Source organism: Chionomys nivalis, chromosome 9, assembly GCF_950005125.1.
Source record: "Chionomys nivalis chromosome 9, mChiNiv1.1, whole genome shotgun sequence".
In the NCBI taxonomy this organism is placed as follows: Eukaryota; Metazoa; Chordata; class Mammalia; order Rodentia; family Cricetidae; genus Chionomys; species Chionomys nivalis.
The window spans coordinates 44,153,806-44,166,723 of NC_080094.1; the positions used below are offsets into that span (position 1 = coordinate 44,153,806).

The 12,918-nt window shown below is 45.4% G+C and overlaps 1 protein-coding gene across 2 annotated transcripts in view; it reads left to right on the plus strand.

Annotated features, from left to right (window-relative positions):
* Positions 1-7,853: 7,853 nt before the first annotated feature.
* The window catches only part of Dnaaf9 (dynein axonemal assembly factor 9), a 141,484-nt gene continuing 136,419 nt past the window's right edge, over positions 7,854-12,918 (plus strand). For both annotated transcript variants that reach the window (XM_057780317.1, XM_057780318.1), the window contains exon 1: positions 7,854-8,017. In XM_057780317.1, coding sequence (XP_057636300.1) covers positions 7,935-8,017 — 83 coding nt within the window. In that variant the 5' untranslated portion in view covers positions 7,854-7,934. The remainder of the gene's footprint in view (positions 8,018-12,918) is intronic.

Consider the following 12,918-nt stretch of genomic DNA (forward strand, 5'->3'; position numbering starts at 1 on the left):
GATTGGTCCAGTCTAAAAGAGAAACAGAACCAGGTGGTGGTGGTGGCTCACACCTTTAATCACAGTACTTGGGAGTCACACACCTTTAATCCCAACATAAAGGTGGAAGAGACAGGAAGGGATATGACTGGGCAGAGAGAGGAATGGAAGGCAAGAAGAGACAGGAGCACATGGCATTCAGTCTAAGCATTCAGTCTGAGAATTCATAAAGGCAGGATCTTGCTCCCTTAGGTCTGAAGATTCAGTAAAGGTAAAAAGTCTCTCTAGTGACTGCCTCCTTTACTTCTCTGATCTTCCAGAATTCACCCTGATATCTGACTCCAGGTTTTTATTATTAAGACTGATTAGGATTCATGCCACACATCTTCTTAATGAAATGTTACAGAAACACATGTCGATTACAATTCTTGTTTCTGCATCTGATCATGTGACCCTAGCTGATATTTATAGCTACCTTCCTCTACTACTTATTCTGTAATTCCTCCACCCTCAGCAAGCACCTCAACCGGTCCCAGGTCTTTTTCTGCAAGAGTGACTCATATCCTCAACCCTAGAGTGTCACGGCCCTTTGTCATCCTTCCTGGTATAGGCTATTGTAATTTTCCATTGGTTTTAACCACAGGACATGGTAACATCCTAAAGGATCTCCTGCACTACTGACATAATCTTCTTTACCTCCATAGTGAAGAGGCAATCCAATTCCTCCCTGGTAGTCTGGATCAGTCACCCCTCCTAATGCTGTTATTCCTTTCTTAGCCTGTTGGCTTAAGGCTATCATGATCCCAAAGTATTCAAGTTTCTAAGTTTCCAGATCATGGGAATGTTTGCTGTGTCTCCAGGCAGGATCACTCACTCCTCTGGAACCAGAACTTCTAGGTCAGTAGAACTTAAGGTTAGGGAAACAGGAAGTGAAAATTTCCCTAGAGAGTTAGTAGGGGTAATAGTGAGTGGAACTATTCCCATTTCTAGCCCTTGACTCTTAACTCTTGATGCTGGCTATAAGAGAAACTGTACCTTACAATGGATACTAATTCAAAGCATGTACTTTGAACTCCTGGAGAACCCTTCCCTCACACTCCAGGATACTGCCACCTAATTGCCATGTAATTGTATCTTCAAAAAGTTTCGCTAATTGGCACTATAACTATGTCTTCAAAGGCTACTACACCATTCTATCAAGTCGGCTGTTTTAGGATGGTGTGGAACATGGTAAGACCAGTATGAGCCTATTGTCCCACATCTCTGGCTGTGAAGTGAGTTCCATGGTCAGAAGCAATGCTGTGTGGAATACCATTGCTGTGGATAATACATTTTACAAGTACATAGATGCTGTTCTAGTAGAGGCATTACATGCAGGATTCATAACAATCTATTTCAGTGAGGACAAAGCATCAGTTGCCCTTCCCATAAAGGAAGTGGTCCAATGTAGGCGACTGCCTAGCAGGTCACTAGCTGGTCACTTGGGAATGATTCCCTATCAGAGGCTGTTAGTCTTTGCTGCTGGCAGATGCGACACTCAGCAGTGGCGGTAGCCGGACCAGCCTTGGAAAGAGGAAGTTCATATTGTTGAACTTATGCACAACCTCCATCTCTCCCACGTTGTTCCTGGGCCCAGTAGGGTGAGAAAGGCATGACTTCTGTTATCAGTAGTAGACTCCAGGAACTGAGGGAGACAGAGACTGAGCAGGCCACTCCAAGGAAGCATTCACCAGACATAGGAAATGAGGAGAGATGAGTGATTAGAGCAGGTGAAAGAGAAGCTGAAGAGGTGGATTCTAAAATTTGGAGTCAAAAATGGTAGGTGGCAAAAGTCAGCAGAAACAAATGATCCATATAAACGATCCAGTCAAATCGACAGCTTTGTTCAGTTAGGACAAGCTGAGCCCCTGGGAAAGACGTCCATTGTGTCCCTACTGAGTTCTGGCACCAGAGGTATTTGAGGGGACATGGTAAAGAAATTGCCGACATGACTGCTCCATATATTGTTAAGGTTTTTATTTGTAGGTGTGAGAGAACAGTCAGAGGCATCTGGAAGAGTCCAAAGAAGAGAAGGAAGCAGACTGAATACGGCCAAAAGACTGGACATGGCCTGGGCTCTCTGTGAGAGAAGGAAGACCAGCAGGGAATGGAGAACAGAGAAAGCATAGTGAGAATGGGTGGTGGGGTGAGGTGGGGTGGTGGGGCGGGGTGGAGTGGAAGGACACCTTGCCATTATAAAGAAAACAAATGGGTATTTGGGAGGAGGGAATTCTAGGGAGGTGAGAAGGGGTAGGATGCTAGTGTGGACTTTGAAATATTTAACAGGTACTTGTGGATACAGAGGGAGCCTGGAGGCCAGCATGGGTTTTGATATGCTACTACAGGTATATGCCAATGGAGCCATATGTCCAGTCTGCCAGAGGTAAGGCAAATGGGAAACAGTTTCACAAGTTCCTGAAGAATGCTAGCTTTTATCTAATTGCCAGAAGTCCTCTTATAGTCCAAATATTTCTGGATATTTGGACAGACATTTTGGAGGTTGGGGGATTGTGCAATGACAGGAGTAGCTGGGGAAAGTCTGACTGTCCACAGAATCAGTCATCCTATCTACTTGATTACTGAACTCCTCCTTAGCTGGTTACTTTTTGATGAACATTTATATGGGACACAATTATTTGGGCATGGTGGCATATGTCTTTAATCCAAGCACTTATGTGTAGCATGAATAATAATAACCCAGAAAATCAGAAAAGCAACACAGCCAACCACTAGAGAGCTCTTACCTCTATAAAATCTTCAGCCTGAAAAGAGAATGAGTTCCTGTCTCATCCTGCTTTATATTCTTCTCTAGTGCTGGTATTAAAGGTGTGCACCACCATTGTCCAGCCTCTATGACTGACTAGTGTGGCTGCTGGGATTAAAGGTGTGTGCACCACCACTGCATATGGCCTGTATGGCTGACTAGTGTGGTTAATTTTACACTCTGGTCTTCAGGCAAGCTTTATTTATTAAAACACAAATAAAATATCACTATACTTAGGAGACAGAGGCTGGTGGATCTCTAAATTTGAGACCAGCCCAGTCTATAGAGTGAGTGCCAGGACAGCCAGAGGACACAGAGAAACTCTGTCAAAAAAAAATTCACAGGACACATTTATCTTCACAAACTTTGCCCATTTGGAGAGATATCCGCAAAATTTCTTCCCCAGATGTCTTTCTCCTCGGTTTTCCAGTCATATTCTTTCCACATCCCTGAGCATCTGAGCATCCATTGGCTGCAGCCCATGAATCAGTAAACATGGTACATCTGGCCATTTCTCCTTTCAAGCAAAATGTATGTGTACCGTCCAGAGTTCTGCCCACTGTGAAGATTTCCCTTCAACAGTGTCTTCTAGGGTTGTCCTAGAATGGGATTGTGATGCTCCCGCTCTCCACTTGTGGATGATGTCTTCACAGCATGCAGAGCTATCAGTAAACCAGGCCCTAGTCTTTTCTTCCTCAGTCAACTGCTTATAGGCGCTGTGGGAACTCCTTCGGCCAATAAATACTTTGAGATACTGGCCCACTTTTGTTGTGTTGACATGAGAGATGATTGATCCTGGCAGCACCGATCTATTCCCAAGAGAATGTTGGCCACTTGGAGCTTGTTTTCTTCTTGGCAAAACTGGCCTTTGGGCAAAGAACTGACCCTGCCTCAACCACTGACAAAATGCACAGTGTCCAGACTGGACAAACAGGATACAAGCAAAAAGACTGCCAAACCTTGCCAAGACTGCCTCTGAAAATGGTCTGTCAGTAACTCTAGGCCTTAGCCAAAGTTGGTTGCTCCTGTTGCAAGGAGGGGGCTGCTTGTTCTTCCAGGCCACCTGGCTAGCTTACACCTGAAATAATCACACAGAAACTGTATTAATTAAATCACTGCTTGGCCCATTAGCTCTAACTTCTTATTGGCTATCTCTTACATATTAATTTAACCCATTTCTATTAATCTGCATATTGCCACGTGACAGTGGCTTACTGGCAAAGGTTCATTCTGACTCTGGCAGCTGATCCATGGAGTTCCCTCATTCCACCTTTCTTTCTCCCTGCATTCACTTCTGTCTTCCCTGCCCACCTAAGCTCTGCCCTATCAACAGGCCAAGGCAGTTTCTTTATTCATTAATGGTAATTACAGCACACAGAGGGGACTCCCACATCATGCCCCAATGCTGAAAATGAGACTTTGGGCGATTGCCCAGGTAGCCGGTTGTCTCTCATTTCTTACACCTTTTAGAAGTTGCTTTATTGCAACTTCCTGATTACTCAAGTAGTATTATTTCTCTTCTCAGGTCTTTGATGGGTTGAAGACTGAGCCAAGCCATTTTTAATATAAGACTTAGGCTACTTAGGATAGAATAACTATTGAAACATTTAGCATATGTTTCTTGTTTGATATTGTTCATGCTGGTTGTAATTCTAATTTTTATGTATGTTTTTGCCTCTTCTTTTGCCTGGACAATACTTGATATTTGTTCTTATTGTATAGTTTTGTATATATAAAATAATAAATTATATAATAATAAATAATAACTCTCTTATTTAGACAAGAGGGGGAGGTGCTGTGGGAACTTCTTCAGTAGCTTTTAAGATACTGGCCCACTTTGGGCGTGGTCTCACATACTATAAATTCAAAGGAAAAGCACGCACCGGCCTCTTGGCTGCTGGATTCAGTTCCCGTTCCCAGCGCAAGGGAATGGCAGATGGCTACTCTTCCTGCGAGTTTATCCCCAGATAATCCTTTGTTATACTGCATTCTGGGCTACTGTGGAACTGGTTTGTACACCAACAATAGGCATAACCCGTGAGGCCATAGGTAAGCTTGGGAACAGAAGGCCTTTACCAGGAGTAGAAACCACTGGCATTTGGGCAACTTCCTGATCACGTAACTTGCTTGTGCCTTCAGGACCAGCTTGGGCCCGGTCACATCTATACCACTTCAATTTGATATTGGAATGCTGTTGTGTGTAGCATGAATAATAAAAACTCAGAGACAGATAACGGGGTTCAAGCTAAAGATCAGAAAAGAAAAGCAGCCAAACTACTAGAAAGATCTTACCTCTACCAAAGCTCAAGACAAAGGGAGATACGAAAATGCTCACCACCAACCTCAGACTCAATCTCCCGAGTTCCTGTCTCTTTCCCTTATATTTTTCTCTCTGCCCAGCCATATGGCTCCTGTCTCCACCTCCTTACTGCTGGGATTAAAGGCTTGTGATCCCAAGTGCCAGGATCACCTTTGTGTGAGCTCTGTCTCCCAAGTCTTGTGATTAAAGGTGTATGCCACCACTCCCTGGCCTATATGGCTGACTAGTATGGTTGCTTTGCCCTCTGATCTTTCTTCAGGCAAGCTTTATTTATTAAAATACAAATAATATACCACTATAATAGCCAGCTCATAATGGGCATGTCTCAGTTTGCATGGTAACCATTTTGAGCGACCATGGATCCAGAAAACTGGTTACCCCAAAGTCTGTTTTAATATGAAAGCAGTTTAATGAAGTTTTTATAGTTTTACAGAAAAAAGAAATCAAGGCAAGTTTGAAATACATTGGTGGCTACATCAGAGAGGCTGTTACAACAAGACGGGGAGCTTTTTTTATAGGTCTAAGATGCTATCTGATGACATTCTCAGCTTTTTTGGTTTGGGTTTTGGATTTTTTGTTTCTTTTGAGACAGGGTCTTTCTGCATAGCCCTGTCTGTCTTGGGAAACCATGTAGAGCAGGCTAGTCTTGAACTCATAGATCTGCCTGCCCCTGCCTCCAGAGTGCTAGGATTAAAAGTATGTGCTACCATGCCTGGTGACAATTTTAGCTTTGGGGTTAGCAGAAACTAGTAGGCTGCTAAGTCAATAGATTCCAAAGCTTTTGACCGTCTAGTCACAGTATGTTAATTCTGACACAAACTGGGCAAGAAATGGCTGTTCTAGGGGTCAAAGGCAGCCCAAGATAAGGTAATTAGCATCTGGACCAGCAACATCCCAACCTCTCCCATGACTGCAGTTTTCAATCAGTCTTGCAGACAGAGATTCTTTGCAGGAATTCTTGATCACACTATGTCTCCCCAACAGCACATGAAAAGATGACTAACCAACCACTACCTCATATCTAGCAAGACGACTACAATTCAAAAGATATTAAATGTCCGGAAACATGTGGAAGAATTGGAACCCTCATACCTTGGTAATATGGATATAAATGGTGCCGCTTTTTTTTGATAAGTTTAGAACTGCCTCAAATAATTACACATAGTTTCTGTATGATCAAGCAGTCCACTTCAAGGAGTATTCTACATATACAAGAGAATTAAAAACATGTCTACACAAAATCTTGTCGACATCCTTCATACTGACTTCACGCCAAGGCAGAGAAAAGGTGGCAACAACCCACTGTTCAGTTACCTGACAAATGATTAAGCAAGACGTGATATATGCACACCACGGCATTGGCCAAGCGTCAATGGCACACAGTTTTGGTCTGTGCTACAAACTGTATCAGCCTTCCAGCTGGGCGTGAAGACTAGACCTGTAATATATTTAGAAGGCTGAAGCAAGAGGATCAGGGGTTCAAGACCAGCCTAGGCTACAGAAAAACCTATCAAAGGGGAGAGGGGGAGGTAAACATCACATTTGCTTGCAAATGAAAGCTGCATTCTCAAAGCAGACTCCGAACAAAGATAGCGAACAAAGATAGCGATAGGGTCTGTAGAGGCCTGTGGTGTTTCAATAAATTGACCGTTTAGCAATTTATAGACTAATGGCTGTTAACAACTGTGGTCTGCGAACAAAGCGGCTGAGAACCGCTCTTTCTTTCCGAAGCTCAGTCATTGAGCTGTTGATTGGGCTACTGTCAAAGATTATTTGGCTTTCAGAAGCTGTTCATAACTGGCTGGTTTGGAAGCCCCTGAAGAGAGGATGTCTCTGATTGGCTGGTTTTAACAGACTGTGTTGGTTACCTCTAAACAATGGTTACACGTTCACGGCTTGGGTCCGGAGGCAAATTTTTATTTTCCTTTCATGAATATAAAAAGAAACACTTTTATTTCTCTCTTCTTTTGATCTTCTTTCCGTTAAACCTGCAGGAGACACCTTAGGGATTGTTAAAATATTTATGAGCGGAAGGAGGGTTTTTTCAGCCAGCACTGTTTATAACTGATTCAGACGCCAGTTATTGTGGCAGGAAAAAGTCTTGGGTTGTTAAAATTTACTATGACAAGATGAATTTAGGACACATAGGGCATCTTGACAAGGTCAATATGTAGTGCTGGACGTAATCATTAAATAGGCCTTGTAAATAAAGGACGTGGGCAACCCTCCACTTTATGCAGGAAGGGACGGGGCTCTGTGAGATTTTTCTGGCCCATCGACCGCAGCTGGAAACAATTCTAACGCGGTTCTGAACTGCAAGGGGAGGGGTCTCCTGGGATACTGAGAGCCCTCTGATGCTGGTGCCCTGAACAGGACACATCACTAAGGGGCCGAATGTTTCAAGGGTGGGTGTGTAACTGTTGAGAAGCAGGCGACCCAGGGATGAAAAGCCAGGTACAGACCTGAAGTACCCCAGCACTGCCGGGGCGAGGAGGGGCGGAGCTGACGCGAGTCCCCGCCCAGGGCGCGTCCGCGAGTATGGCTGCTGTCCCCCACCGAATCCCCGCGACGCTGCAAGACCTTAGGGCCTGATGGTGTGTTGTCCTGGAATCGGGGCGCCCCGAATCGGTCCGGTCCAAAAGCCGCACGGTCAAGCGCTCGGCCCCGAGCTCTCTGACGCCCCCGCTGCGCGCGCTCCCGCCCCGCCCCCACGTGCCCGCGCGCGCCTGCCCCGCCCCCTCGGCGCGCCCTCGCTCCGCCCTGCCGCTGGCCCGCTGCGGTGCCGGCCCCAGCGACCCTCCGCGGCCCCGTGGTCCTCCACCTCCAGCCTCCATGGACTCGTTCGCCACACAGCAGCCGGGACTGCCCCGCGCGCGCTTCACTGGCACCTCTGGCCGTGGGGCGGCCTCCGTCAGGTACGCCGGGGTCGAGGCCGCCAAAGGGTGGCCCGGGATGCGCGGTGGGGCGGCTACGCCTCGGGCGGCAGGGCGTGGTCTGATATGGCTTCCTTGCGGAGGATTGTTTGAAACGGCTCCCCGAAGAACGTTTGCCTGGGGACGGCGTCCTTCCGGGGGGGACAGTGCTGTGGGTGAAGCTCGACAACCCACCGCGGTTCCCGGGAAGACCCTATTGTGACATCCCCTTCCCACGGACTGGTTTCCACACAGACAACCCACCGCTAGAGGCCCTGTCTTCACGCGAGTGGCTCCCCCAGAAACCGCACGAACCCCTGCCTGCGCTCCTAGGTGTCCAGAGCCTTTGCCCCAGACCGTAGCTCGGTTTAATGTTCCTAGCCCCCTACATACACATAGGCAGCGCCTCCCGTCACCTATCCCTGGCCATTGCATCCAGCCCCCCCCCCGCCCGTTGCCGGGATGTGAAGGTCATTGAGGGCGTAAGGGGGGGACCTGGATGGATAGGGAGAGAGGGCCCAGGACCCCCAAAAGAGCTGACAACAGGACCCTGTTAGAATCCAAGAGTGCTCCACGAGTGTCGGTGCACGGGGAGGGGAATAGATAATTAGGGAGGGCCTCCTACCCTTTTCTGTGTAGAAGGTCTGTTTCCGATTTGTGCTTTCTGTCTTTGGGGCTGACCTTGATAATCTGGGCATTGTTTGTGACCAAGCTGGTTGGAGTGATGGAGATGTTGCAGAAGGAACCTATAAAAAAGGGAAGGGAGAGTCTCTGAGGTTTGAGCACTGCTAACCTGTCATTAAATCAGAGGAGGCTTTTTTGTTTGCTTACTTGCAGCCATTTGGCAAAGCAAATATGTTATTGTTCCTTTGAAAGGGGGCTGTCAACTAATACGTTAGAATGGCTTTTCCTGTATTCTGTTTTTTTTTTTTTTTTTTTTTTTTTAAGTTGAGACAGGCCCTAACTCTGTAGACCAGGCTGGCTTTAAACTCACCCACCTCTGCTTCCTGAATGCTGGCATCAAAGGCTGTGCCACTATGCCTGGACTGCTTTTTCTATGCTCTTGTTTGGGTATTTATGTGTGTATGTGTGAATGTATGAGCCTCCAGTGTTGAGGAGCAAATTCCAGGACATTGCATGTGTTAGCAAGTGCTGTATCACATTCAGCCTTGTTTTCTGTAGAGTTTTGTTGGGTTTTATTTTTATTTATTTATTTTTTTACCTAGGGGGTGTTGTTTGTGAAGAGTCAAAAACTATATTTATTTTTGAGACAGAGTCTTGAATTCAGACCCACCTGCTTCTCGGTGCTGGGATGAGGGACATGAGCCACCTTGCCTGGCTTCTTTCTGAATTTTTAAATTAAATGTATTTATTCTGTGTCTGTCTGCCTGCCTGTGTGCACGCCACAGTGAGAGTATTAAAGTTAGAGGACTCCTTGCCTGGAGTCTTTGCTCCTCTCTCTCCTATGTGGGTCACCAGGATTGGACTCGGTCAGGCTTGGCAGCAAGCGCCTTTACCCAAGGAGCCATTCTGCGAGCCCCCAAACTAATTCTCCTCTTTCATTTCCCAGGGTTCCTTCACACGTTCTGGCAGTGGAAGAAGAGCGAAGTGATTAGATAGTAATGAAACAATGTGTTTAGGAGTCCTGCTCTGCTTCCACTCTGACACTGTGTGAATTCCTCTGCCCCTCAGGAATTCTTTCTGCTCTTTACAGTGTGTAGTGGTTAACCGCTTGTGGAAACGGCCTCCAGTCTCTCTTGAGTGCTTCTGCCCGAGAATACCACTGTTTGAATGTATTTGAACGTTGTACGAATATTGAACAGGATGCTTCAGAACTCGGAGCAGCCACCTGATAACTCTAGGCTTTCTGCAGGGGTGGGTGTCTGTCTGCGAGTGTCCACGCGCCACACTTGTTTGGAGTGGTGCTGGAGATGAAACTTGGGGTCTTGTGCGTGGCAGCAGAGCGCTCTCCCTCTGAACTGTATCCACATGACAAGCTCAGTAACCTTTACTTGAATTTTAAAAATAGTTGCATTTTAAAATACTTCAGTTTGGATTCAAGTATGAATGTACCGTGTTTGTATGTGGGAATGTGCAGATGAGTGCAGCTTCCCAGTGAGTCCAGAAAGGCGCTGGATCCCCTGGAGCTGGAGTTACAGGCAGTTGTAAGTTGTCTGACACGGGTGCTGAGACCTGATCTCAGCCCCTCTACAAGAGCAGTAGATGCTCTTAACTGCTGGGCCACCTCTCCAGCTTTACACTTTTATTTGCTTAACAAAGTTCTGTGTATGTGTCACAGAGCACCTCTGGTGGCCGGACAACTTTGGGGAGTTGAATCTTTCCACCGAGCTGGTCTCGATCCAGTTTGTGTTAGCATTCTTGGTGGCGAACTCCTTTACCCACCCAGTTCTTTTGCAGGCTTTTCATTTGAATATTTTGAGACTTGAGGGTGGAAAAGCAACTTTACCATAAAAATCTATTTCCAAAATAAATGAGACCTACCTACTTGCTTCTTGTTTCTCTTTTTTTTCTGAGACAGGGTCTTCACTATTATAGCCCTGGCTGGCTTGGAACTTGCTGTGTTGACTGAGCTAGCCTTGCACTTGTGGTAATTTCCCTGCCTGTCTCCACAGAGTGCTGGGGTTAGAAGAGTATGTTTACTGGCCTATTTACTTTCTTTTTAAATTTTTTTATTATTTATTAGTAGTGGCTTTGTGGGGGGCAGGCACGTTGGTCCCATGGCACATGTATGGAGGTCAAGAGGGTGATTTCTTCTCCATGCACAGTGGATCTGAAGATTGAACTCAAGTTCTCAGGCCTGCACAGGAAGCACTTTTACTCACCGAGTCTTCTCTGACTCCTTAGTTTCTTTTTTTTCTCTTTTTCTTAGTTTCCCTTTGGTTTTTTTGAGACAGATTCTCAGTAAGTAACCTTGGATGGCCTGGAACTAACTATGTAGACAAGGCTGCCTCTACCTCCCCAGTGCTGGGAGCTCTTTACTGTCTTGAAGATAGTGTTTTTACGTTAAGATCTATAGAGAGCTGGGAGTATCCAGTGCCCTCTTCTGACTTCTTCAGGCATTGGCACACGGGCAGCATACACTCACACAGACGAACATACAGACATCCATACATATTTTAAAATGAAGACATATATGTTGGATGACTTTATTAGTCATGTCTAAACCCTGAATTTTGCATAAAATGGTTTGACTAAAACTTGGCTTTAGACCGTGCATGGTTTAACATCAAAGGAATTTTGATAAAAGATCCCCTCATTTCTCCACCTCCCTGTAGTTGGACATGCCTTTCTTACTATTCAGGTCTTGCCTTATTTTCCCTACTGGTTTTGAATTAAGTCTCATTCTGCAGCTCAGGCTGGCTTTGAACTTGGTTGATCCTCCTGCCCCAGCCTCCCAAGTGCTGAGATTTCAGGCCTTTGGCACTATGCCTGGCTTTCCCCTCACGTTGCCATTTGAAGGTTCATGTCAGGTTTCAGCCCAGCACTTTGTTGTCAGCTACATTTGGTTTCTTTCTTGGAGTTTGGTTTCTTTGTTGCTCTCTGTCTCCAGTGATGAAAGAGGCAGGCTTAACTAGTGAAGTTACATTCCTGGAGACTGTAGATAGTGCAAGTGCATTGAGTAAGGGAGTCCATTCTCATAGATGGAGAATGGAGATCAGAATTGAAAGTACTGTCCTCAGAATTAGAGACTCCTTTCTCAGGTTGTGATAGTCATCATACTGTCTATCAGGTAATTTCGATTTCTGTCTCCCAAGCATGTAGAATTAGAGTCGCTTTCCCTTTTCAAATTGCTTGTGAGTTGCTCTTGGTTCATGAAATGTGCATAAGAATCACACTGTAGTCCTGTTCAGTAAACGCTTCGGCAGTGTGACTTGTCACTCTTGTCTCTTCTGCTGTGGTGGCTGTTACTGCACCACATGGTTGCCCCTCCATCACTCTAGAACCGAGAGTGAGCAAGAGAAAGAAGTTAAATGTCTCTGGAGTTTTGAAGTAAAAAAAAAAATTTTAATTTTTATTTGGATTTTTAAAAAAATTTCATTTTATGTGTTACTGTTTTGCCTGTGTGTATGTCCATGTGCATGCTTGGTGCCTGCAGATGTCAAAAGAGGTCATGGGATCTCCTGAAACTTGAGTTACAGATGGTTGTGAACCACCATGTTGGTGCTGAGCATCAAACCGAAGTCCTCTGCAAGAGTATCAAGTGTTGTTTACTGCTGCGCCATCTCTCCAGCCTGAATAAAAAGTTTTTTGGTTTCGGGTGGTTGATATACTCCTTTAATTCCAGCATTTGGGAGGCAGAGGCAGATGCCTGTGAGTTTGGGACTAGCACGGTCTACATATCTTTTTCAGACCAGCGAGGACTGAATAATGAGACTTTCTCTCAAATAAAAATAAAATTTTGTTTTTTTGTTTTTTTGTTTTTTATTTTGAGACAGGGTTTTTCTGTGTAACCATCCTAGCTGTCCCTGGAATTTACTTTGTGCACCAGGCTGGCCTTGAACTCACAGAGATCCACTTGCCTCTGCCTCTCCAGTACTGGGATCAAAGACATGAGCCACCATTGCCTGGCTTCAAAAATTTTTAAAGAAATTTGTGTGTGTGTGTGTGTACGCACATGCGCTTACACAAAACATGTGCCACAGGGTATGTGTGGAGATCTGAGAACAGCTTATCTGGAGTAGGTTCTCCTGCTCTGTAGATCCTTAAGTCCCTGGGATTAAAATCAGATCGATGAGTCTTAGCAGCAAACACTTTTACCTACTGAACAACCATCATCTCTTTGGCCCTAGGATTTTTCCTTAACCAAAGTATAAATAACCTAACTTATCTGAACTAATACTAAGGAATCAGTGGAAATCTTTCTGAAATATACTGCCCTATCT